The sequence below is a fragment of the Ambystoma mexicanum genome, chromosome 6p (genome assembly GCF_040938575.1).
Source record: "Ambystoma mexicanum isolate Mex_15411 chromosome 6p, UKY_AmexF1_1, whole genome shotgun sequence".
In the NCBI taxonomy this organism is placed as follows: domain Eukaryota; kingdom Metazoa; phylum Chordata; class Amphibia; order Caudata; family Ambystomatidae; genus Ambystoma; species Ambystoma mexicanum.
The window spans coordinates 256,494,076-256,518,637 of NC_090935.1; the positions used below are offsets into that span (position 1 = coordinate 256,494,076).

At 48.5% G+C, this 24,562-nt stretch overlaps 1 protein-coding gene across 3 annotated transcripts in view; it reads left to right on the top strand.

Annotated features, from left to right (window-relative positions):
• SMAD4 (SMAD family member 4) overlaps positions 1–24,562 on the top strand; it is an 850,418-nt gene that overhangs the window by 233,968 nt on the left and 591,888 nt on the right. For all 3 annotated transcript variants that reach the window (XM_069626978.1, XM_069626979.1, XM_069626980.1), the window contains exon 5: positions 19,649–19,864. In XM_069626978.1, the coding sequence (XP_069483079.1) occupies positions 19,649–19,864 (216 nt within the window). The remainder of the gene's footprint in view (positions 1–19,648; positions 19,865–24,562) is intronic.

The window sequence follows — 24,562 nt, forward strand, 5'->3', positions numbered from 1 at the left end:
AGAATACTTAGGGTGGTCTGCGCCACCAGTGGATTTTCTGCAGCATGACCTGACAGATATCCTTGACCAAGGTCCACCAACTGACCCAGTACTGCCATTCCATATGGCCTTGCAGAGAAGGGTTGAGCGGCTTGGACTGCTCTGGAGAGTCTCCCGGTAGTGAGCAAGTCTTTGCTGAAGAAATACCATCCAGACAGTAGCGACCCCAGCTACTTGACTACGCACCCCAATCCGGAGAGTTTGGTGGTGCAGGCGGCTACAGCCCCGGCAAAACAGGCGTCGTACCCTACCATCCCTCCTGATAGGGACGACAAACGTTTTGATGGCTGGGCGAAGAAAGTGTTTTCTTCAGAGCGTATGGCTTTACAGGCAGCCAACTCCGTGTGTGCCTTAGCACGTTTCACTCATACTCTGTGGAATTGTCTCATTGGCGGCTGAATGTATTCCCGAACGGGAGGAACGGGATGGCTTTCTTGCCTTTGTTCAGGATGGCAAGGATGCCATGTGTGAATCCGTTCGGTCGGGTCTGGACATGGCAGATTGCGTCAGCTGGTCCATGGCGACGAGCACCGTAATACGCAGATTTGCCTGGTTGCGGAAGTCGGAGTTTGCTCCTGATGTGCAAAGCCGGCTTCTCAACATGCCCTTTGATGGTGAATATCTTTTAGGCAGCAAGGCTGACGAGAGCCTTGAGAAGTTGCAGACCTCCAAAGCTGCAGCGAGGTCATTGAGCGCTGTAGTTCGCCAACCTCCGCCTTTTCGTCCCAGGGGACAGCAGTGGAGGGGAGGTTCCTTTCGATATTACTCATCTTTTGGTAGATCGGGAGGAGCTGCAAGTCAAAGGGGCCACATAGGAGTACCAGAGGTGGAAAACAAGGTACTCGAGGTGCTAAGGCCACTCGGGCAGTTGCCTCTTTACCCTCAGGAAATGCCGCAGCCGCTTCAGCTCAGTCAGGAGGCCATGTCCCATGGTTCGCCGGTTGGGGGAAATATGGCGCAGCATCTGTAGAAGGGCGTGCCTTTAGTTCAGATGTGTGGGTTCTGGAGATCATAGCCAGCGGCTACTGTCTTCCTTTCCGGCAGAGGCCTCGCGACAATCCACCAGGGAATCTCTCTTTGAAGAGTCCGGGTCCGCTCCTTCCGCAGGAAATAGAATCCCTGCTGGAGAAAGGTGCCATAGAGCTGGTGCCTTTAGTGGAGAGGAACAATGGATGGTATTCCCCTTATTTTTTGATTTCGAAGAAAGACGGGGGATTGAAACCCATCATGGACTTGCGTGCTTTGAACAAGCTCCTCAGGAAGGACAAGTTCAAGATGGTTACTCTCTCTCAAGTCATCCATGCCCTTCAACTTCAGGACTGGTTGGTGTCTCTCGACCTCAAGGACGCTTACTTTCATGTGCCGATCCATCCCAAACACAAGAGGTGCCTGAGGTTCGCGGTTGGCGACTCGCACTTTCAGTTTCGGGTCCGGCCGTTCGGATTGACCTCCGCCCAAGGGTTTTCACCAAGCTCATGGTGGTAGTGGCAGCGTATCTCAGGAAAGGGGGGGGATTCACGTCTACCCCTACCTGGACGATTGGTTGATCAGGGCGCGCTCTCCAGAGCAAGTCCTGTATCATCTGTCAATCACCTGCCACTCCCTTCACAAGCTGGGCTTCTCCCTCAATTTAAAGAAGTCCCGCTTGACGCCAACACAGCAGCTCCAGTTCATCGGAGCAGTGCTGGACACATCCCTGGGGCAGTGTTTCCCTCCCCAGTTGAGGGCTCATCACATTCAGCAGATGGTGCACAAGTTTCAACATGCCCAGAGTCTCCCAGCGTTCGAGTTCTTGAGGTTGCTCAGCCTCATGGGATCCTGCATTCTTCTGGTGCCAGAGGCCAGGTTGCGGATGAGATCTCTGCAATGGGCTCTCAAGATGCAGTGGTCATAGTCCTCCGGCAGGATGTCGGACCCCGTTCAGGTGCCGCCTTCGGTCGCTCAGGACCTTCTGTGGTGGGCTGTCGATGGCAATCTGATGAGGGGTTCTCCGTTTTGGCTACCCTGGCCGGAGGTGACGATTGTGACAGACGCATCCCTCACAGGATATGGAGCTCATGCCAACGAGTTGACAGTCAGCGGTCATTGGTCTCGGTCGGAGTCCAGACTCCATATCAATCTGTTGGAGCTGCGGGCCGTCTGGCTTGCCCTGAAGGCTTTTCTGCCGACTGTGCGAGGGAAGAATGTCCTGATTCTGATTGACAACACAGCGGCCATGCACTACCTCAATAAAAAGGGGAGGCAGGGTCACTTCCTCTGTTCAGGGAGGCGATGCAGCTCTGTTTCTGCGACATCCAGCAGGAAATTTCAATCTCGGCAGTTCATCTGACCAGAGACGAAAACGAGACGGCGGACGCTCTGAGCAGGCAGAGCGTGATCTCTCACGAGTGGGAGCTGGCTCAGGAGATTCTCCTGGAGATCTTCACCGTTTGAGGGACCCCACAGTGGATCTCTTCATCTCCAGTGTCAACCGGAAGTGCAAACGGTTCTGCTCGCGGGAATTTCCTCCAAGAGGAGCCTTAGGAGACGCGTTCGTGGTGGAGTGGTCCTTCCCACTGCTGTATGCGTTTCCTCCATTCCCGTCAACCCGCAAGTGGTGCAGAGATTACAGAGGTTTGGTTCCCGGATAATCCTCATAGCTCCGGCATGGGCCCGGAGACCGTGGTACCCGGACCTTCTCGACTTGTCCATCTGCCCTCCACGTCATATTCCCTACCGGGACAATCTGCTCTCATGGGAGGGGGGTCAGGTTCTCCATCCAGAGGTCAGATCCCTCAACCATCACGCTTGGCTTCTGAAAGGTTGACGGATAAGGCTTGGAAACTCCCTGAAGACGTGATGGAGACAGCCGGCAACAAAGTCCCTTTGACGTTGGAGAAAGTTCTGCAACTGGTGCAGGGTTAAGAATGTGGATCCTTTTTCATGCGACATTCCTGTGGTTCTTTTTTTTGCTTTCTGTAGCCCACTAGGGCCTGCAAGTGGGTACCATTAAAGGTTACCTGGCGGCGCTGTCCATATTTAAGTGCTCGTCTGAGGAGTGTTCTTATTTCAAAATTCCTTTAATTGCTCAGTTTCTGAAAGGGCTCACTAATGTGTTTCCACCGTCACCTTTCCAGGTGCCCGGTTGGGATTTGAACCTTGTTCTAAAATTCCTAATTCCATTTGAGCCTTTACATTCCTGTCCTTTGAGACTGTTAACCCTTAAAACTGTATTTTTAGTTGCGGTTACTTCCACTCGCAGAGTGAGTGAGTTTCAGGCACTTTCTGTTAAGCCACCCTTCACAGTGTTTCATAAGGACAGGGTTATCCTTAGAGTCCATCCTTCGTTTCTTCCGAAAGTTGTATCGGAATTTCATTTAAGCCAGAAGGTCATTCTTCCGGCATTCTATCCTCCTCCGCATCCTGGTAAGGACGAGGAGAGGCTCCATAGGTTGGATCCTAGGAGAGCTTTAAGTTTCTACATTTCACACATGTCCCGGGTCAGAGTGGACGATCAGCTCTTTATTGGTTACGCTGGAAGGAGTCCTGGGACAAGCAGTGATTAAGTAGACTATGTCTAGATGGATTATCTTGGCAATTTCTGAATTTTACTGCCTGGTGGGTAAGGCTTACGGCCCTGTAGGCTTACGGGCCCATTCGACTAGGGGTATGGCTGCCTCTACTGCCCTGCAGAGGGGTGTTCCCATTCGTAACATCTGTGATGCAGCCACTTGGGCTTTGGTCCATACGTTTGTAAGACACTACTCCCTAGATTCTTTCCATGGGCAGGATCTGGTCTTTGGCAAGGCGGTCCTTTACTCTGCAATTTGATTGGGCATTCTAAATTTTTATACTCTAAATTCTTTTCCCTCCTCCATACGTTGGTACTGCTTTGGGAGTCTGTCATAGATATGGAATACGTCGGAGGACCCAATCCCCTCGGAGAACAAGTTACTCTCTTACCTGGTAACGTTCTTTCGATGGGATGGTCCGACGATGTATTCCATATCGCTCCCTCCCTACCTGCCCCGCTACAGAATTTCTTATGCGATTGCAGCTTACGTTTCTGCAAGGCTTTCTGTGGTCATACTGGCAGAAGATTGGTACCACACGTTCTGGGGAAAAAACTACAACTGAGGCTACGGGCGTCGTACGTCCTACCTATAACATCCGGTGACGTCAGCTCGACGGAGGCCCTCGAGGACAGCGTTTCAACGTCATCGACGCAGGACGCAGACTCCGAATATTTTCTGAAGCAGCACAGCTGTGGTGATTACCTGTCGTAGATATGGAATACGTCGTCGGACCATCCCATCGAAAGAATGTTACCAGGTAAGAGAGTAACTTGTTCTTCTGTCGCACATCAAAGTAGGACAAATGAGTATAATGTGTTCAAGCGTTTCTTCAACACCCTTCGTTTTGCAAAATCTACACCATTTTCAGCCTACATCTGTTTTATTTTTAATATTCATAGATTAGTCTGCATAACGTTCATCCTGAAACGCATAAAATCATTCCGAATCCTCCTGGATGGATACTTCAACAAGTATCGTTCCACTACCGGGCAGTATTTCCAAAATTAATATGCCTGATTGTACAAACGAGAATTAGCCACTATGGTCTTTGTATTAGACCAATCGTTCCCCCGAATAGTTTGTTTAATCTTATTAGGTTTATGCATCAATGTACAGGATGCCATCCCCAAATCCCTTAACGATTTTTCGACCCCTTTTTTTCAATTTATTCATAAATACACATGATGAATCCATGCCAGCACATGCATATAAATCATTCTCCCTATTCAACATACATTTTCTCCATAATAGTAGCATATCTCATTAATTCGATTGGTATACATTTGGGGAGAAAAAGAAGAATACCCCTCCATAATTTACCTTCTAACACCTTTAGATATTCCATGAAGTCTGAAGCAAACAATTCTAAACCGTAAATCGGCCTCAGAACTACTTTCATCTTATAAAATTCCATCAGAGGTTTTAGTGAAAACTTTCCAAATCTCCTTTCAATTAGACGAATTTGCCGTAGAACTACTTCCGTTTTTACCTTCAACTGATCTTTAATTACTGAGACAGAGCCGGTACCCACAAAACAACCTAGATACTTAAAAGCAGTTTGGCATTTGATGTTTTCCTTCACAGTACCATGTGTATGCACCTTGCCTCTTGTTAGATTTGCCCATACGAATAATAATAGTTTTAGTTGCTTTAATCTTTAGGTGTAATTGAGAAATACATTTTCAAACAAACCCAACTTTTGTATTATCTAATAATAGAGAATCGTCCGCATACGCTAGCCAAGGTATGCGAACATAGATAACAAACCCTTGTTGGCTATAGCCCCTTCTGCGCCAATTACATACAAATTAAAAATAGTAGGTGCTAACATGCATCCTTGACGTAAACCATTGGTTATATTAATCTATGATGATGATTGCCCCTCCGAGTTTAGCCGTATTACAAGCCGTGTGTCTGTGTATAGGGCTATTACAATCTCTAAGAGATGTTTGGCATACCTAGTAAATGCAATTTCTCTATAGGGTCAGCCTATCTACCAAATCGAAGGCCATACTCAGTTCCATTGATGCATCGAAAATTGGTCTCGCTCCTTTTATCATTGATCTGCTTTGTAAGCATCTGAGTATAAGCCGCCCACAATCAGTTTAACAATTTTTTATAAAACTGATTTGTTTGCAATACAGGATTCTGTTAGAAATCCACTCATGAATATCAACTAGTACCATAGACGCAAAGATCGCAAAGATTTTTGATTCGGAATCCGCAATAGCTATCTGTCTATAGCGTGTAGGTGACAAGCGAGAACCTTTTTTGAAAATTGGTAAAACTATGGAGACCCTCCATGATTGAGGAATAGTCTTGGTTAACAGTACATCGTTAAATAATATACATAGTATTCTAGCCCAATATAAAGGATTAGATTTCAAAATTTTGTTGGAGAGATGGTTAGGGAAAGGTGCGCCCAAATTCTTAGATTTAATGTTTAGTCCCTTAACTGTCTCAACCGAGTTATTAATTGACCAATGAAGATTAATATCTCCTGTAGGCTTGTCGGTCTGATCCTCACCTTTATATAAACTGGAGAAATGGCCCAACCAAATCTCCTCAGAGATAGGATTCAAAACTAGATCTTTCTGTGATGGCTCTAGGCTATTAATGAGATACCAGAAGCTGGCTGATTTGGAGCCCTCAGCATCTCTTCTCCATCTAATTGAGCTGTCCTACTTCGATGGTTAATCAGCCAATTTTTATAAGACTGTTTTTTTTTTATCCGTTTCAGGATCTCAGGTTCATGCCTTCCTAGTTTTTTAAGTCTCTGCATCTCTTTTTGCAGACATGATTTCTGTTCGTATACCTCATGATCAGAGCAGTGTCTGAGATTTAATTATCGTTTTCCCTATTCACCTTTTGACCCTCCACCATCTGAATAATTTTACCAATATATCGTATAACATTTTTTGCTGAGTATTTATGCATACGTTGGCTCAGAGAACTATCATATTCCCTCATTATGGTAGCTGTAAACTTCTGCGTTTTCTTAAAGGACCATTTGATACGATTCCCTTTAGGGCTTATCAGAACACCTTTGTTATAAAAAAAAAAATTTTCTTGTTGAACCTTGGTCTCAATATCCAGTAATAGCATACAGCGGTCACTAACGGGGACTTCTTTAACAGCAAATTTGGCAAGACTATTACTCAAGTCAGCCGAAAGAAGAAAAATGTAGTCAATTTTTGATGTATACCACCTAGCTTTCCAAGTATAGTGCTCATTATGTACCAAATCCAGACCCCATAAGTCCCCGAAATAGATCCAGAGGATACCCCTCAATTTAGAGTTTCCACCTTTCGTAGAAAAGGCATCCCTCTTAGAGTAAAGGTCATCCCTCACCGCTCTATTCACCGAGCAATCGGCGTTCAGATTGCCTGTAATTATAATTTGGTCCCCTAAATTATCCTGAAGCCATAGGTCGATCTTATCCCCGAGGCAAATGAACTCGTCTCCTGCTGTGAATAGGTTAGTACATTAGCATTCCATTATACATTGGCGATTAGCAGAGGGTTTCCACCTTCACCAACCCCAACGTGAAAAGTAACTGCTAGAATCGATTGCCAGTTGCTCCACCCCCCTCCCTGTTCTAACTCCTTTGGGACGGCCATTCAAACCACCCGATGGCACAAATTGCCTCCATTGAATAGCCTTCCCATCCCAACCTTTCCCTAGCCCAGGTTTCCTGGAGTAGAATAAAGTCGAAAGTTGAGAGCTCCACCATGAGGTTCACATTGTTCAATAGATGATGGCAACCTCTTGAGTTCCAACATATCCATTGCCAATTGTGCCTAACTGCTAGAGTGGCTTCCCCAGCTGTTTCAGCGTATTAAGAGTCCCGTAGGGACAGTGGCACCCTTCTCCAGTCCTGTTTATCAGGAATCTCTTCGTACCTGGAGTTAGCTGTTTCCTCCTTTTATTGGTTGGGGTACCCATAACTTTTCCCGGGCCCACCTCCCTTTGACTCAATAGAAGATATGAGATTTAAATAGGAAAAGATCAAAATCTCTGCACTGAAATGTTTCTGCTTCTTTTTTTAGCAACGACTTCACTAGAGGAGAGGGTATGACTAATCTTACAAAACCATATCTGTACTTATAGATAAAATCTGCCAAAAGTAGATCCGCCAAAGCTATTAAACTCAGCTCGGGAATTGATGCAAAGAGAGAAAGAATATATGGCCTGTTTAATGCTGGATGCCTGCCTTCCTTAAACAGCAAGCAAAGTATCAAACCCGGTTGATCGGGGAAAAACAGGATTTCTCAAATCTAGTTCTAAATTCACCAGCCCTGTATCCCTTGTACCATCCCCTATTTCAGCAGTGAATGGTTGGACATTATTTCTATTGACTGCAGCATGTGTATTCATAGCTGGTTGACTATCTTCAATGGGTAACTTTATTTGATCTTTTGTGGGCACAAGTAATTCTTTCTCTTTTAGTTGTTAATTTTCCGCCAAGACCTTCTGAACAAATCGGAACAGAACTTCTTTGTTCAGTTGGGTCTCTATGGGAACTTTGTCAGTTGCCTCATTGGGGTCTCCTGTCTCTAAGTTGGTTAACCCCTTCGGTTCCTGGCCACACTCCGGATCGGTTACCACAATCTTGTTAGTAAAAGGGTGGTTGTTGCATTTCACCTTGTCCTTATGACCTAGGCCTTTGACTGTTTGAGTCTTTCCTTTCAAAGACGGAGGTCTTCACTCCAAGGGCTTTGAAGCCAATGCCCTCTTGGCCTCCCCGTCCCAAACAACTACAGGTTTATAATTTTCAGTATCCCTTCCATTACTATTCCATCTGGTATGAATCGCATTTCTTAAATTGTTGACTGGAATTTTGTAGATTTCAAAATATATCATTCAAGCCATTTTACAAGGACTTCAATTTGTTAACAATTGCAGATGGATCTTTTTTTCTTCATTATATCAAACCCGCCCTCCTCCCCTTCCAAGTTTTCACTCTGAGTTGCCTGATCATTTGAGTGTTTTGTTTCAGGCATCCTTGTCAAATCTACCCTCCCATTGGAGGGTCTCGTAGGGGGGGAGCACTCTATGACCCCGCTTTCCTCCTCAGTTAAGTGTTTGAAGTCCGTAACACGAAGAATTTTGTCAATTATTTATTTTTTAGGTCACATTTTTTTAAACTTTTATTTTTTTCCTGTTTTTTCTGTTGTTGCTTTCATAGACCCTTCCACTGGTACCAGTGCTCGCCCTTATTTCTCCTCCATACTGTGGTTCAAAACTATTACTTCCTTCAGTGAATCCACCGGGATAATAGCATCAATAGTTGGGTCTTCACACATTCTTCCTTTGAGTTCTCACCCGTATCCACATACCTCATGTCTGTATTCACTGGCTGGATCCCCAAATTGGACCCCTGCAAAGTTAACAATAGGGTGTCAGCTAAGCTGGAGGGTAGCGATTCTGCTTCCTTCGCTATCTTTATCAGGACTTCGTCTGTTTGCGCAATTCAATCAATATTACTCTTTGAAGATGCCCAGCATCGTGGATAACTCCCCTCCCCCAAGCCCCCCACCGTGACCTCCCCTTCACCTTGTAGATCGAATGTAAACTCTGGTTGAAGATCCTCCGATAGAAATATTATTGGTGTATCACTATATGGATCATCAGAGCTAAGACTGCTTAACGGTCATATACCTTCTGTTAACCAAGGACAGTTTGTGTTATCTTTCGAGTGGCCCATAGTCAGAACTTCCATAAATAAAGGTTGAGATGCATCAATTTAATTGTTGTTTTTTAACGCAACCGAGCAATCCTGGGCACACTGCAGGAACTCCTCCTCCTCAGCACAAGGTAGAGAAAGTGGGAGCGCCGCAGCCCACGCCAGGCTCGCTTGTCGCGTATTGACCATTTAAAGAAGTTAGCCCCTGGCTCCTTCCTGATCAGCGGGATTTTGTTCCTCTTCATTCTCTGCAAATCGAGATTTGACCAAAGTAAATAGCTTTTGAGCGGATTGGGTCATCCGACGTATTCCATATCTGACAGTAATCACCACAGCTGTGCTGCTTCGGAAAATCTTCCTGCGTCGATGACGTCGATACGCCGTCCTCTAGGGCCTCCGTCACGCCGACGTCACTGGATGTTATAAGTAGGACGCACGACGCCCGTAGCCTCAGTTCTGTTTTTTCCGCAAACGTGTTCGCTTTGGAGATCTCGGCGCGGCTCGATTCTACTGAATCCTGTTCTTCGAACCTGTTTCTTCATTGCCATCAAATGATGTCTGCGGCTTCTTCCACCCCGCGGTCCGGGTTTAAGAAGTGTCGGGTGTGCGGGTCCAAGATGTCGCTGACTGATATGCAAGCCGCTTGCCTCTGGTGCCTTGGGGAGGACCATGATACGGACGACTGTGTCGACTGCCAATCGCTCACATCGAAGGCCTTGCGGGAGCCTAAGCAGAAGCTGACGGTCGGTAAGGTGGCCAAGCCCCGGAAGTCGCGTTCCACCTGTCTTTCGACGGACGATTCGAGGGGCGACTCTCTGCATCGTTGTCGGGAGTCCGGGGGTTCTCTGTCTGGGAGTCGGTCCCGCCATTCCTCTGCCTCTTCGAGGCACTCTAAGAAGCACTGTCACTGGTCGCCTTCCCCGTCCTCTTCCGAGGACTCCGCCCGTCGGTGGGTTGCTTGTCCCAACAAGCATTCCACTCCTGAGGAATGGGATTCCTTCCGAAAGGAGATGTTGGTGATTTTTCAATCGCAGTGCTCCGGTCCGCCTTCGCCGTCTGAGGACGCCGGTCGTGGCCGTGCTAGAGACACTGCTCGTCCGCCTTCGGGCTCGAGCAGTCGTCGCGACCACCGGGCGCCTTCGAAGTCCCAGTCGGACAAGGATGGTCGCTCTAGACATGCCCGTTCCAGTTCCCGGTCCTGATGCCATCGAGACCGTGTGAACCTGTGAAGTCTTTGAGGAAGACATCGACACCGGTGGCGCTAAGGTCGTCGACACTCTCTCGAGGCCCTGCCTCCGAGGAAGTTGTCGATGCCATTGGCGCCCAGGCTGTCGATACACGCTCGGGGCTGCGTCCTCGAGGCCTGTGTTGACGCTGTCGGCGCCGCGCTCGACGCCGATTCCATCGACACCCTAGATGCCTTTCGAGGCAGTTTTGTCGGCGATGCCTCGTGGTACGGGGTAACCCCCTAGAAAAGCTCTGGCTAAGGCAAAACATGTCTTTATTCCTTTTTCCCTCTTGTTCCCTCTTTCCAGCCTCTGGATTACATTTCTGAGGTGATTGACGGGTCTGAGTAAGGGGTGGTTCCTGCAGAGGTCCCTGATGACATTGTTTCTGGTCATAGCCAGCTTGAAGAGCTGCGCCAGTCATTGCATGACGCCAGTGCACTCGACACCTCTCCGGAGGTGGAATTTGGTAGGCCTGAGACTGGCACGCATGCCGACTCCTTATCGGTGCCTGATGTCGAGGGTCACAGATTACCTGGGGTGGTCTGCCCCTCCTGGGGATTTTCAACAGGATGACCTGACTGATATCCTGGACCAGGGTCCACCAACTGACCCGGTGCTGCCATTCCATATGGCCTTGCAGAGAAGGGTGGCTGCGGCTTGGACTTCTCCGGAGAGTCTCCCAGCAGTGAGCAAGTCCTTGCCGAAGAAATATCGCCCAGCCAGTGGCGACCCTTGCTACTTGACCACGCACCCCAATCCGGAAAGTTTGGTGGTGCAGGCGGCTACGGCTCCCGCAAAGCAGGCGTCGTACCCTACCATCCCTCCTGATAGGGACGACAAACGTTTTGATGGCTGGGCGAAGAAGGTATTTTCTTCTGGGGGTATGGCGCTTCAGGCTGCCAACCCCGTTTGTGCCTTGTCTCGTTTCACCCACACTCTCTGGCAATGTATTTCCCTAGCGGCTGATCATAATCCGGAAGGGGAGGAACGGGATGGTTTCCTTGCTATCGGGCAGGATGGCAAGGATGTCAAGTGTGAATCAGTTCAGTCGGGTCTGGAAATGGTTGATTGCGTCAGCCGGTCCATGGCGGCAAGCACCGTAATACGCAGGTTTGCCTGGTTGCGGAAGTCGGGTTTTGCTCCTGATGTGCAAAGTCGGCTCCTCAACATGCCCTTTGATGGTGACCATCTTTTTGGCAGCAAGGCTGACGAGAGTCTTGAGAGGTTGCAGCCCTCCAAAGCTGCAGCGAAGTTGGGCGCGGAAGTTCGCCAACCTCCGCCTTTTCGTCCCAGGGCACAGCAATGGAGGGGAGGTTCCTTTCGGTATTACTCGTCCTTTAGTAAATCGAGAGGAGCTGCAAGTCAAATGGGCAACCGTAGGAGTGCCAGAGGTGGTAAACAAGGTACTCGAGGTGCTAAGGCCGCGCATGCAGTTGCCTCTTTGCCCTCAGGCACTGCCGCAGCCGCTTCAGCTCAGTCATGAGGCCCATGCTTCTCCGGTTGGGGGAAGGCTGGCGCAGCATCTGGTAGAATGGCGTGCCATTACTTCAGATGTGTGGGTTCTGGAGATCATAGCCCACGGCTACTGTCTTCCTTTCTGGCAGAGGCATCACGACAATCCACCAGGGAACCTCTCTTTGAAGAGTCCGGATCCGCTCCTTGCGCAGGAAATTCAATCCCTGCTGGAGAAAGGCACCATAGGACTGGTGCCTGTAGCGGAGAGGAACAAGGGTTGGTATTCCCCTTATTTTTTGATTGCAAAGAAAGACGGAGGATTTAGACCCATCATGGACTTGCGCAGTTTATACAAGTTCCTCAGGAAGGACAAGTTCAAGATGGCTACTCTTTCTCAAGTCCTCCAGGCCCTTCAACTTCAGGACTGGTTGGTGTCTCTCGACCTCAAGGACGCTTATTTTCATGTGCCGATCCATCCAAAGCACAAGAAGTACCTGAGGTTTGCGGTTGGCGACTCGCACTTTGTTTCGGGTCCTGCCGTTGGGATTGACCTCCGCCTTGAGGGTCTTCACCAAGCTCATGGTGGTTGTGGCAGCGCATCTCAGGAAACGGGGGATTCACGTCTACCCCTACCTGGACGATTGGTTGATCAGGGGGCGCTCTCCCGAGCACTTCCTGGATCATCTCTCGGTCACCTGCCACTCCCTTCACAAGCTGGGCTTCTCCCTCAACTTAAAGAAGTCCCACTTGACGCCAACATAGTGGCTCCAATTCATCGGAGTGGTGCTCGACACATCCCTGGGGCAGCGTTTCCCTCCCCAGGTGAGGGCTCACCAGATTCAGCAGATGGTGCACAAGGTTCAACATGGCCAGAGTTTCCCAGCGTTCGAGTTCTTGAGGTTGCTCTGCCTCATGGCATCCTGCATTCTTCTGGTGCCAGAGGCCAGGTTGCGGATGAGATCTCTGCAATGGGCTCTCAAGATGCAGTGGTCACAGACCTCTGGCAGGATGTAGGACCCCGTTCAGGTGCCGTCCTCGCTCGCCCAGGATCTTCTGTGGTGGGCCGTCGAAGGCAATCTGATGAGGGGGCTCAATTTTGGCTACCATGGCCGGAGGTGACGATCGTGACAGACTCATCCCTTACGGGATGGGGAGCTCATGCCAACGAGTTGACAGGCCGCGGTCGTTGGTCTCCGTCGGAGTCCAGACTCCATATCAATCTTTTGGAGCGGAGGGTCGTCAGGCTTTCCCTGAAGGCTTTTCTGCCGACTGTGCGAGGAAAGAATGTCCTGATTCTGACGGACAACACAGTGGCCATGCACTACCTCAACAAAAAGGGGGGGGGTCAGGGTCACTTCCTCTGTGCAGGGAGGCGATGCAGCTCTGGTTCTGGGCCATACAGCAGGGAATTTCGATCTCTGCAGTTCATCTGGCCGGAGACGAAAACGAGACGGCGGATGCTCTGAGCAGGCATAGCGCAATCTCTCACGAGTGGGAGTTGGCTCAGGAGATTCTGCTGGAGATCTTTGCCCTTTGGGGGACCCTTCAAGTGGATCTCTTCGCCTCCAGTATCAACCGGAAGTGCAAAAGGTTCTGCTTGTGGGAATTTCCTCCAAGAGGAGCCTTAGGAGACGCGTTCGTGGTGGAGTGGTCATTCCCACTGCTGTACGCGTTTCCTCCAGTCCCCGCCATCCCGCAAGTGCTGCGGAGGTTACGGAGGTTCGGTTCCCGGATGATCCTCATTGCTCGGGCATGGGCCAGGAGCACGTGGTACCCGGACCTTCTCGACATGTCCATCTGCCCTCCACGTCGTCTTCCCTACCGAGACGATCTGCTCTCACGGGAGGGGGGTCAGGTTCTCCATCCAGAGGTCAGATCCCTCAACCTCCACGCATGGCTTCTGAAAGGTTGAGGTATAAGGATTGGGACCTCCCTGAAGACGTGAAGGAGTTGTTGCTTTCTGCCAGACGGCTGGCAACTAAGTCCCTGTATCCTTGCCGTTGGAGAATGTGGATCCTTTTTCATGTGACATTCCTGTAGTTCTGTCTTTTTTGCTTTCTTTAGCCCACAGGGGCTTGCAAGTGGGTACAATTAAAGGTTACGTGACGGTGCTGTCCATATTTAAGTGCTCGTCTGAGGAGTGTTCTTATTTTAAAATTCCTTTAATTTCTCAGTTTTTGAGAGGGCTCACTAATGTGTTCCCCCCGTCAACTTTCCAGGTGCCCGGTTGGTATTTGAACCTTGTTCTCAAGTTTCTAATGGGTGCTCCTTTTGAGCCTTTACATTCTTGTCCTTTAAGGCTGTTAACCCTTAAAACTGTATTTTTAGTTGTGGTCACTTCCGCTCGCAGAGTGAGTGAGTTACAGGCACTTTCAGTTAAGCCACCCTGCACTGTGTTTCATAAGGACAGGGTGGTCCTTCGAGTTCGTCCTTCCTTTCTTCCTAAGGTGGTGTCGGAATTTCATTTAAGCCAGAAGGTTGTTCTTCCAGCATTTTATCCTTCTCCGCATCCTGCTAAGGATGAGGAGAGCAGCTTACGTTTCCGCAAGGTTTTCTGTGGTCCTACCGGCAGAAGATTGGTGCCACACGTTCTGGGAAAAAACTACAACTGAGGCTACGGGTGTCGTGCGTCCTACTTATAACATCCGGTGACGTCGGCTCGATGGAGGCCCTCGAGGACGGCGTATTGACGTCATCGACGCAGGACGCAGACGGCGAAAGATTTTCCGAAGCGGCCCAGCTGTGGTGATTACTGTCATAGATATGGAATACGTCGTCGGACCATCCCATCGAAAGAACGTTACCAGATAAGAGAGTAATTTGTTCTTTCGATGAATTCTCACCCAACCTTTAGGTGACTAAGTATAGACAATTTAATATGGTCTACACAGAACTTACACAGTAGACCAAATAAGATGCTTGTTACCTGAGAATCAAAATTCATACGGCCCTCTGCCGCGAGACACCCGAACAGCCAACCACACTTGTGTTGCATACATCGGGTGCGCGCGCGCGGTTGCGCAAAGGCCGCAGTAAAATGGACAGTCGTGGTATCGGCGGCGCGGGGGCAGCCGACGCAGATGCATGCTGACTAAAAAAAATAGAAAATACCAGGTTAAGGGCCTCATCACGAGTTGGGCGGTAACGCCGGCGCTAGTAGCTATCTGCCCTACCGCCAAACCCACCGGCGCTACTAGCGCCGGATCACGTGTTTGGCGGATTTGGAATTCCCCATTCCCCACTGAGCCCATTCGGGAATGCCCCATACTCCATTGGGTCGCAGAAGCTGCAAAGCGCCCTGAAACCAACTAGACCTTATCGAGCAGCAAGAACTCCTACAGCACAAGGTACATTGTGGTTCTGTCCCCATTGTCCTTCTCCGAAGGCCTCTAGTGACATTTTACAACCATTACTCCCTTTCTGCTAATACCAAGTATCCTTGAACTGTTGCGACTTTTCTATACCAACTACCCTCCTGTCAGAGTGCATCCCTTTTCCTTCTTTGGAACTGTGTTGTCATTTGCATTCCTTTTCAGGGTAGGGTAGTATATTGTACTGTTGCTAGAACCGTCTGTTGTGATAATTATAAACTAGATATTTGTATACAGCCTTGACTGGACAGTCCATTTTATCATTGGGTAATAATTGGATTTTCGCTGTATTGCAACGAACCAGCAATCTAGAACCTTTCGGACATAAGCCTGCCGTTCCACATTACCAAAATTGGACAAGGAGGTTTATAATTGACTGTTTCTGATCTGTTCGGATCCCTTCTGGTGTACTATAGCTGTGGGGCTGATTAATGCTTTAGAAATTGATATTCACCCCTGGGCCACTGGTTCCCCGGAAGTTGATTCATCACAGTGCCTTTAGGGAGCCTTCTCCAGAGTCCCTGTCCCTTTTCCCAACAAAGACTGTCACTTACTTGCAACAGAAGACTTCCTTTGGAACTTTCTACTGCATGTGCCTACTTGTTTTGCTCTCCACTCTGACTCCGAGACACTCATAACAAGATAGGGTTGGACGTTTAAAGTGTTAGTCCTCTGAGAATATATTGGCAAGTATTTACTTACATTGTGTTTTTGTTTAATTTATTTTACCTGAAACAGTTATTACAAAAGTATGTTTTACTTTTTCGAATTGCATACAGCCATTCTCAAAGTATACAAAAGTATGTTACTGTGATTATTGCATTGGTACTTCTCTGTGATTATTTACTTACCGTTGACCTCATTTTAGTGTATATATAACATAAACCATTATTTAATATAACTTTAGTCTGTCAGTGTTTCTTTGGGCCTATGTGTATGAAAGTTCTTTGTACCACCTACATCCTTGTCCCCCCCCATACCGCCCCCCATACAGCCCTCCCACCCCCAAGATAAGCCTGGCTGCTCAGCCATTGCAACCAGCATACTTGTGTGGTTCAGGCCTATACTAAGAGTTGAAGCCCTGTGTCCCAAGTGTGAGTCTTCTAAAGTCCTACCTAAGATGGACTTTTGCAAAATTCCCTACCAGGGGAATGGAGTGGAAAGTCATTGAAGGGAGGCTGCGAGCGCATGTACTGCTGAGCACATGCCTCTAGGTGTTATATTATGCAGGGGCTACACTCTGCTGCTGGTCCACTTAGTCTCCCTAGCACAGTGATCAGCAGAGCAATGTGGTCCAAGAGCTAGGGGAACTTTGAAAGGTTAATCCGACGTGTCTTTTCTAATTGTTAGGCATATAAGTACTTCCTGTGTGTCACTGGTTATTGAAGTATATGCTTTCTTTCTTCTCCTACTGTATGTATCTGTTTTATATTAAGTGTGTGACAGTATTTGACTCGACATTTTTAATTGCGTAGTGTGTATTTCAGATTTCAAAAGCCTATTAAATTATTGTATATTTTATTAATACTCATCTGCCTAACTGAAATTATTGGTGGTGGTCTGTATGGTTTCATTGTGGCCCTAGACTACTCGCTCACCCGTTCCGAGGCTTAGTCTTGTCGCTCTGCTATGTTATCTTGATTGGGTTTGGCTAAAGTCTCCATATTCACCGTAATAGTGGGGCTTCACAAAATCTACCCCTAGGGTTGATTTTGGAAACCCACCTGAACAATTACTATATACAACACTATGGCTTGTTTTCATGGGTATTGGCAAATATGTTCCACTAGAATGTATTAAACCAAAGAGAATAAGGCCTGTTCTGTCTATATATCTACGATGTTCTTTGCCCTATCTAGAAAATAACAAAGGGTGCTTGTCAGGATTTCTCACAACTCTTTCCTCCTTCCAACACCGAAGTTAACTCTGCAAAGGGATTCACTCTCAATACAGGTAACAGTGACTGGTTTCAGACCAAATGCCTGTTTGGGCAGTTCAAAGTACACTGCTGTATTCGTCCTCGTGATGCCTGGTTCTGCCCCCACGCCCATCCCCATTGTGTCTCTCTCCCAGGTCACATGCCTGATTGAAGTGCCTTTTGTCTTCTTCGTTTCCCAAAAGGAATCTCTCCGACTTGAGCTGGGGCCGCTCCTGCAGTATGGTCGCTCCCGTATACCTGCGTTCTCCTTGTTTCCTTGTTGCATTTTCTGGCTTGTTTAGCTCATTTTTGGGATTTGTGTACATGTGCTCACCAGGATTCCGAGAAATTATCAACATGTTAACAGATAATGTACAACCTATGCAGTCTTTCCAAAATGGTGGGAAGAAGACAATCTGCATTTTTATTTCTAACAAGCAATGTATTAGTTTGCGAAAATACTTCACCCTTTCCCTTCGCCAATGACTAATCTGCCTTCAGATTCTGTAAGGGTCGAAACTTGTAGATCATCAAATCAAAGCATGTTGAACATTCCAATATACTGGGGCTGGATGCATATCCTGCAACTATGATTGCAACACCATTGTCAGAACACATCTCCACACAACCACTCCTAAAACACTGGGCCTCATTACGAGGCTGGCGGTAGCCATGCCTTTAGTACAGCACGGCTACCGTCAGTATTTAATGTTTTCCTGCAGACAGAAATGGGCAATTACTGGGTAATTACAAACTTTACGGACCCGGTATTTGCCCATTCCTGGGTGCCGGGAAAAACACAACTCGTAGTTTGCCTGTCTGTGAACTACGGTACCAGCAAGCTTATCGGTACTTTAGTTCCCAGACCGGCAAACTTGTAATGAGGCCCACTGTCCTGTCTTGAGCTTTGCATCAATGCATTCCTGCAGGATCCATCTCGTTGGATTGACCCTTGAATTTTCGTTGTTCATCTAACATCTGTGATGCCTGCAACAGGATTATTACATGCAAAGCAAATAACATAGCATGATAAGAGCATATCTGAATCTGTTGGTTGTCTCCATGACCATCAGAATGCGGACGACTTCCAGCTCTCTTTCAGGCTACCCTCAGCCTCCTCCTCCTCCTAGTTTATCCCTGACTGTCTATCTGCAATTCAGTCCTGGTGTGCTGCTAACAGTCTCTGCCTGAATGCCAGTAAGACAGAGCTCGTCCTCATTGGGACCCCTGCTCCCGCTTTCCCACTTTCATACTGGCCTTGGACCTGCGCCCCACCTACCAATGGGCAACAAATTGCAGGGTCATATTAGACTCCACTCTTTCCTTCTCTTCCCACATCTCAGACATCACCAAAAAGTCCCACTACCAACTGCACCTCCTCAGAGGTATTCTACCCTTTCTCACTTTCCCCAGAGGCTCACCACGTCGAGAACCCTTGTTCTCTCTAGGCTGGACTATTGTAACAGCCTCTTTCTCAATCTTCCTACTTCTATTCTCCATCTTCTACAACTCATCCAGAACAGAACCGCAAGACTCATCCTTGGCCTCAATCCCAGGGACTGCATCTCTCCGGCGCTGAAATCCCCTCCACTAGCTCCCCGGGGCTGCAAGGATCAGGTTAAAGACCCTCTGCATTATCCACAAGGGTTTCTGGGGATGGGGCCTGCACTATCTACAACGCTCTCTTCCTAAATACTCCCCCTCTAGAGTCCTCTGCTTGTCCTCCTCGAACTCTCTGCGGGTGAGCCGCTTTCACAAACCGAAATTTGGGGTAGATCTTTATCCTGTGCAGGCGCCTCCCTCTGAAACAGCGTCCCTGCCTCTCTCTGTCTTGAGCCGGAGCATCCTTAAGTTCTGGAAACGCATCAAGACCTTCCTCTTCTCGTCCTTCTCGCTCCCTCTCCCTCTCCCCTTCTAACCTCTGTTCTTTTCTTTCCACCCTCCTTCCTCTCTGTAACTCTTTCAGTTTTTGCTGACTTGCCTGGTTCACCTCCAGAACCTTACAGGTTCCAGGCACCCCCCCGCCAGTCCTTGAACTTGCCTCTGGCCCACTGCACTATGTTTCAGCATTACTGCACTTTATGCTTTTGCTCCAGGAGCGAGGCAATCTCTCTGCACTTAAAATCCAGAGCCCTGTTGGACGTACGCATTACCCCCCACACCCTCTTATCCTCGCACCTCCTTCTGTACGCATGCGTGACCCTAAATGTATTCGGACTAGTAATTTCATCTGTCCTGGCTCCCCCTCCCCCACTTGTATCACCCATCTCTAGCTTGGTCGCAACTGTAACAATTCATGCACTTGCACTAGGAGAAATGCCGACAGGCCTAGTATGCTAGTTCTCTGTTCAAATCATTCGGAAACTTATTGCTTTTTTTCATTTTCTTTTTACCAGCTCCCTCGAGTATGTTGGTGAAGGATGAATATGTTCATGACTATGTTGAAGGACCACAGTCCTTATCATCTGCTGATGCGCTTTCAATTCAGACAATCCAACATCAAGCAAGTAACCGGTCATCCTCTGACACGTACAGCAATTCATCCTTATTAACTTCTGAACCCAGCACTCCAAGTGCCTCAAGCTTTTCCAGCATTCCTGTGGCTTCAACAAGTAAGCAAGAGTATTCATAGACTTTTTATGTTTGTGGTTCTAACTCTGGTAAATGGGAGAAATCAATAATTGCCGCATCTCACTGTTTAAAAAGATTCACTCTGGCGATGGAACAAAAAGCAAAAAGAGGACTTTGGAAAATGGTGAGCATTTTTCTTGATGCATTATTTAAAGCTGGATACGTTTGTGCTTCTCTCCCATTAAGAAATGGATCTCCTGACATCCCTGCCATCCCTCAGCTTCTTAAGAAGAGAACTGTAGTTGTTCCTGCCACTCGAAACAGAAAGACTGCCCTTTCTTTGTTGCTAAATGGAAAGAGATGCTGTGCAGTCCTCTTTACTTGAGGAATATCCAGAGGTCGAGGCCTCTTTCACTGATGCCTACACTGGCATCTGCGGCCCCCTCATTGTACGTTTTGTAAACAGCCATTAGTGTATTGGATGTCCGAAAGGAGTAGTAATGGTGTTTCTGATGTTTGTTAATCTGCTTGGAATCACATGCTGTGCATAGGTCCGACATCCAGTGGTCACTGCGGAGTATTGCATTTTGTTTTTCGTAGTCGAAAAGGGGACGTCGACAAGGCGTGTCTGTAACACTATCCCTATAGTGACGTGCGTTGTACCCACAATCCCTCACGCGTCGAGGTCCCTCAGATTGTTTATTTCCGCCCAGCTTATGGTCGCCTTACGCGGAGTTCCTAGAGAGACATTGCTAAACAAGTACTACGGACCTCGGCCCTAATATATACTTACTGTTAAAAGATCCCTCCCCTCGACGTTAGCTGTGAAGCTGTTTCTCCACCGAGCAAGTTTTCGACGGAGAGGAAGAGACGGAGGAGATCCTTCGGCGCTGCCGAACACGTGGCCAGGCCTCGCCGGCCAACATACAGTAGGGAGAGTGGGGGTTCGAACTTTTCTCTTCTCGTCGAGAATGTCTTTCTTTCTCCCCTATCTTTCCCTTGGGGTTGTTATCACCAGTTTTTATTGCCTCAGCTATGGAGAGGACACCTTTTAAGTTTTGACCACGCTGTAGGGGCAAATACACTTGGAAGGACAAACACAAGCTCTGTAATCGTTGCTTGCCCCTCGATCATAAAGAGGACAGCTGCGCGGCCTGTAAGCTCTTAAAACCAAGAACCCTTAAAGAACGGAAAGTTAAGAGGTGGGCGGACTACGCTATGTCGAAGTCAGTTTCCTCACCCGCCGCCGCTGTTACAGAAAGTGACGAGGAGGGTGATAACTCGACGTCCGTTACGGAAGTCATTAACCCCCAGAAGGAGCGCTCGCGCTCCTCGACGTCCGTCCCCGGCCCCGACGGGCTCGGCTCACGCCCTGCTTATGGGGATGAACACCCCGGCGACAAGGACGCACACAGACCCCATAGGCCTAAGCACACAACCCACGGCTCTTCTTCGTCGAGGACGAAGGATCCACCAGCGCCGAAGGGACGCAGGGCACTCCGGCGTGGACCTTAGACCGTAAGGGTCTCAAGCCCCACCCGCAAACGCAGCCGCGACCAGCGATTGGGCTTTCATCTAACACGGGCGCTACCTCAAAGACACCCGACGTAACGCTCCATAGAGCGGCCGTCGAGAAACAGCGCGTAACGCAGACAACGCCGACTCCCGAACCCTCTACCGACGAACTCGTCGTTGAGAGCCTGGCGAGAATTGTTTCCAAGGACAAACGCAAGCGGACGACGAAACGGACGTCGAATACCGCACCCAAGGAAATAGAAACGCCGAAAAAGCACAAGAGTAGCCAGGAACTGCCCCATTCATCTAAAGGCACTTCTGAACTACCGGAGGGCTTTTCTGAGGGCGACGGAAACCTTTTGTCGACGTTGTGGGAGCGTTCGAAGCGTTTTGAAGGTGACAACACTGATTTCCCCCCTCTAGACTATTCAGGGGTTCCCCATGAGACCATGGAAAGACTCCATTCTTGTATGGAAAAGATGGAGAGGTTTTTGGGTAGCCAAAACCCACCCACACCCAAAAGACCAAGAGAATGGACCCAGGATGACCCTAGGGTCAAGATTCCTAGGCTGTTTCCCCCTTCTACAGATGCATATGACCTCACTGAAGAGGAGCAATACCTCCAGGAAGATGAGTGTTTAGGTGGAGAGGAAGAACATGAGGAGGAGAGGTTTGAGGAAGACCCTTACACTAGCACAGGAGCTTTTGAGGAAGATACAGCTACCTCACAGCCCTGGCACTCCCCATCAGTGCAGCCTTGGCAATCCCCATCAGTGCACTCAGACCCTGATGTCTTTCACCCTTCTCCTCCCAAGGACTCACCTATTGGCAACACCTCCCCCATAGATGACCAGCCCTCACTTAATGCACTATTGCGCAAGGCAGCAGCGCATTTTGAAATAGACACAGGGGAGACTCTTCCGGACATAGACTTTGTAGAAAAAGTTATTAAAGAAAAAGCCCCAGTCAGTCGGTCCATTCCGCTCCTGGCTTCTATAAAGAGAAGAATAACTCCTTCCCTTTCCAATCCGGCCTTAGTCAGAGGGGTCAACCCTCGGATAGAAAAGCTCTTCAGCCCTTCGTCTTCTGACCCTTTGTACATCAGGGGACATTCTATTCCGGACTCTCTGGTAGTTACTAACGCAAGGAAGAGAGCGGGGGTACCACTATCTACTAGTGAGGCACCACCTGACAAAGAGGGCAAGAAGCTCTATGCACTTGGGAAGAGAATCACGACCTCCGCCGCCTTCTCAACTAGGATTGCGAATAACAATTCCCTATTAGCTAGCTATGCAGATGCACAGTGGAGCAAGCTGCGCAGCGAAGCAGAGGACGCACCAGAACCCCTGCGTTCACGCCTGTTGGCTACTATATCAGAGGGAACTCTTGTAAACCAGGGCATCGTAAAGAACTCCTTGGATGCCGCAGAGACAGCTGGACGTTCCCTGGTTCAGGGAATACTTCTCAAACGCCATGTCTGGCTGCGCAATTCGGGATTTAAGCCAGAAACCCAGGCTTCCCTAATAAATAAGCCCATAGAGCAAACACATCTGTTTGGGAAAGCAGTTGATGAGGCCCTAGAACATGCAAAGAAGGAGTTTGATACCATCAAAACTCTTGACCAAATTTCTAGGCCACCTAACAGACGCAGCTATGGCAATAGACGCTCCTTTCGTGGCCAACGCCAGCAGCAAAGCCAACAACAATTTTACTCTGCTACCAACTGGCCCTCTAACCAAAGCACCCAGTTCAGTCAAAGAGGCCAACGTCGTGGCAAAGGAAGAGGGCGCGGCTCCAGTCCAAAAGGCCCCACGCCCAATACCAACAAATGACCCAAAGATTCGGGTCCCCTCCCATGCATCACCGGTCGGGGGCCGGCTAACATCGTTCCTTTCAGCATGGGAGGGAATAACAACAGACCGCTGGGTATTATCCACCATAGCCCACGGATACTGCATCGAATTCAACGGTTCCCCAAAATACAGACCCCCACGGAACCGGCGCATGACACCGGAACACCTCACTATTCTTCTTCAAGAAGTAGAAGAGCTACTGAAAAAAGAAGCTATAGAGGCTGTCCCCCTATCGCAGGTAACAGAAGGTATTTATTCAGTGTACTTCCTTGTACCCAAAAAGGATTTAACCATGCACCCTGTATTAGATCTGCGTCCAGCGAACAATTTTGTCAAACCCCAAAAGTTTCGTATGGTAATCTTGCAGGATGTAATCCCACTGTTATCACAGGGGGATTACATGACAACACTAGACATGAAAGATGCATACTTTCATATTTTAATGTTGCCAGCGCACAGAAAATAACTCAGGTTCAAGATAGGGAACAAACACTACCAGTTCAGAGTACTACCCTTCGGGATAGCATCTGCACCAAGGGTATTTACGAAAGTACTGGCAGTGGCCCACCTGCGCAGATTATCCATCCCGGTTTACCCGTACCTCGACGACTGGCTCATAACAGGGGATTCTTACGAAACATGCTTCTCCAATACCCAAAAGACCGTAGACCTTTTGTCCCGACTGGGCTTCTCCATCAACGAAAAGAAGTCCAGCTTAGACCCCAGCCAAATCAAACAATTCCTAGGGGCTCTAATTCGAACAAAGGACGGTCTCGTCTTCCCCTCCAACGAGAGGGTCCAAAACATGCTGTTTCAGATCCCCCATTATGTGGCAGGTCGAGAGGTGACGGTACGCAAAGCAATGCGTTTGCTAGGGATGATGGCGTCATGTATTTATTTGGTACCTCACGTGCGCCTGCGCATGCGCCCAATGCCAGAGTGGCTTTACAGCCAGTGGTGTCAGGCCAGCGGACAATGGGACGACCTAGTGGTCGCAGGCCTTGGTTCTCTCGCTACGGTGGTGGACAAAGGAAAACCTGTTATTAGGGAAAACTTTTGCCACACCCGCAGTGGAAGCCACTCTAACCACAGACGCATCCCTTACAGGATGGGGGGCTCACCTATCCCATCAGACTGCTCACGGAGTGTGGACTCCGAGCTTAGCATCCAAACATATAAACCTGCTGGAACTATTAGCAGTGTTCAAAGCACTGAAAGCCTTTCAGGAACACTTACAAGGAAAGACAGTGATGGTCCTCACAGACAGCACCACAGCCATATACTATCTCAACAAGCAAGGGGGCACTCACTCTCCAGGACTGTCCAAGCTGTCCCAGAATATATGGAAGTGGGCTCTCAAACACAACATGT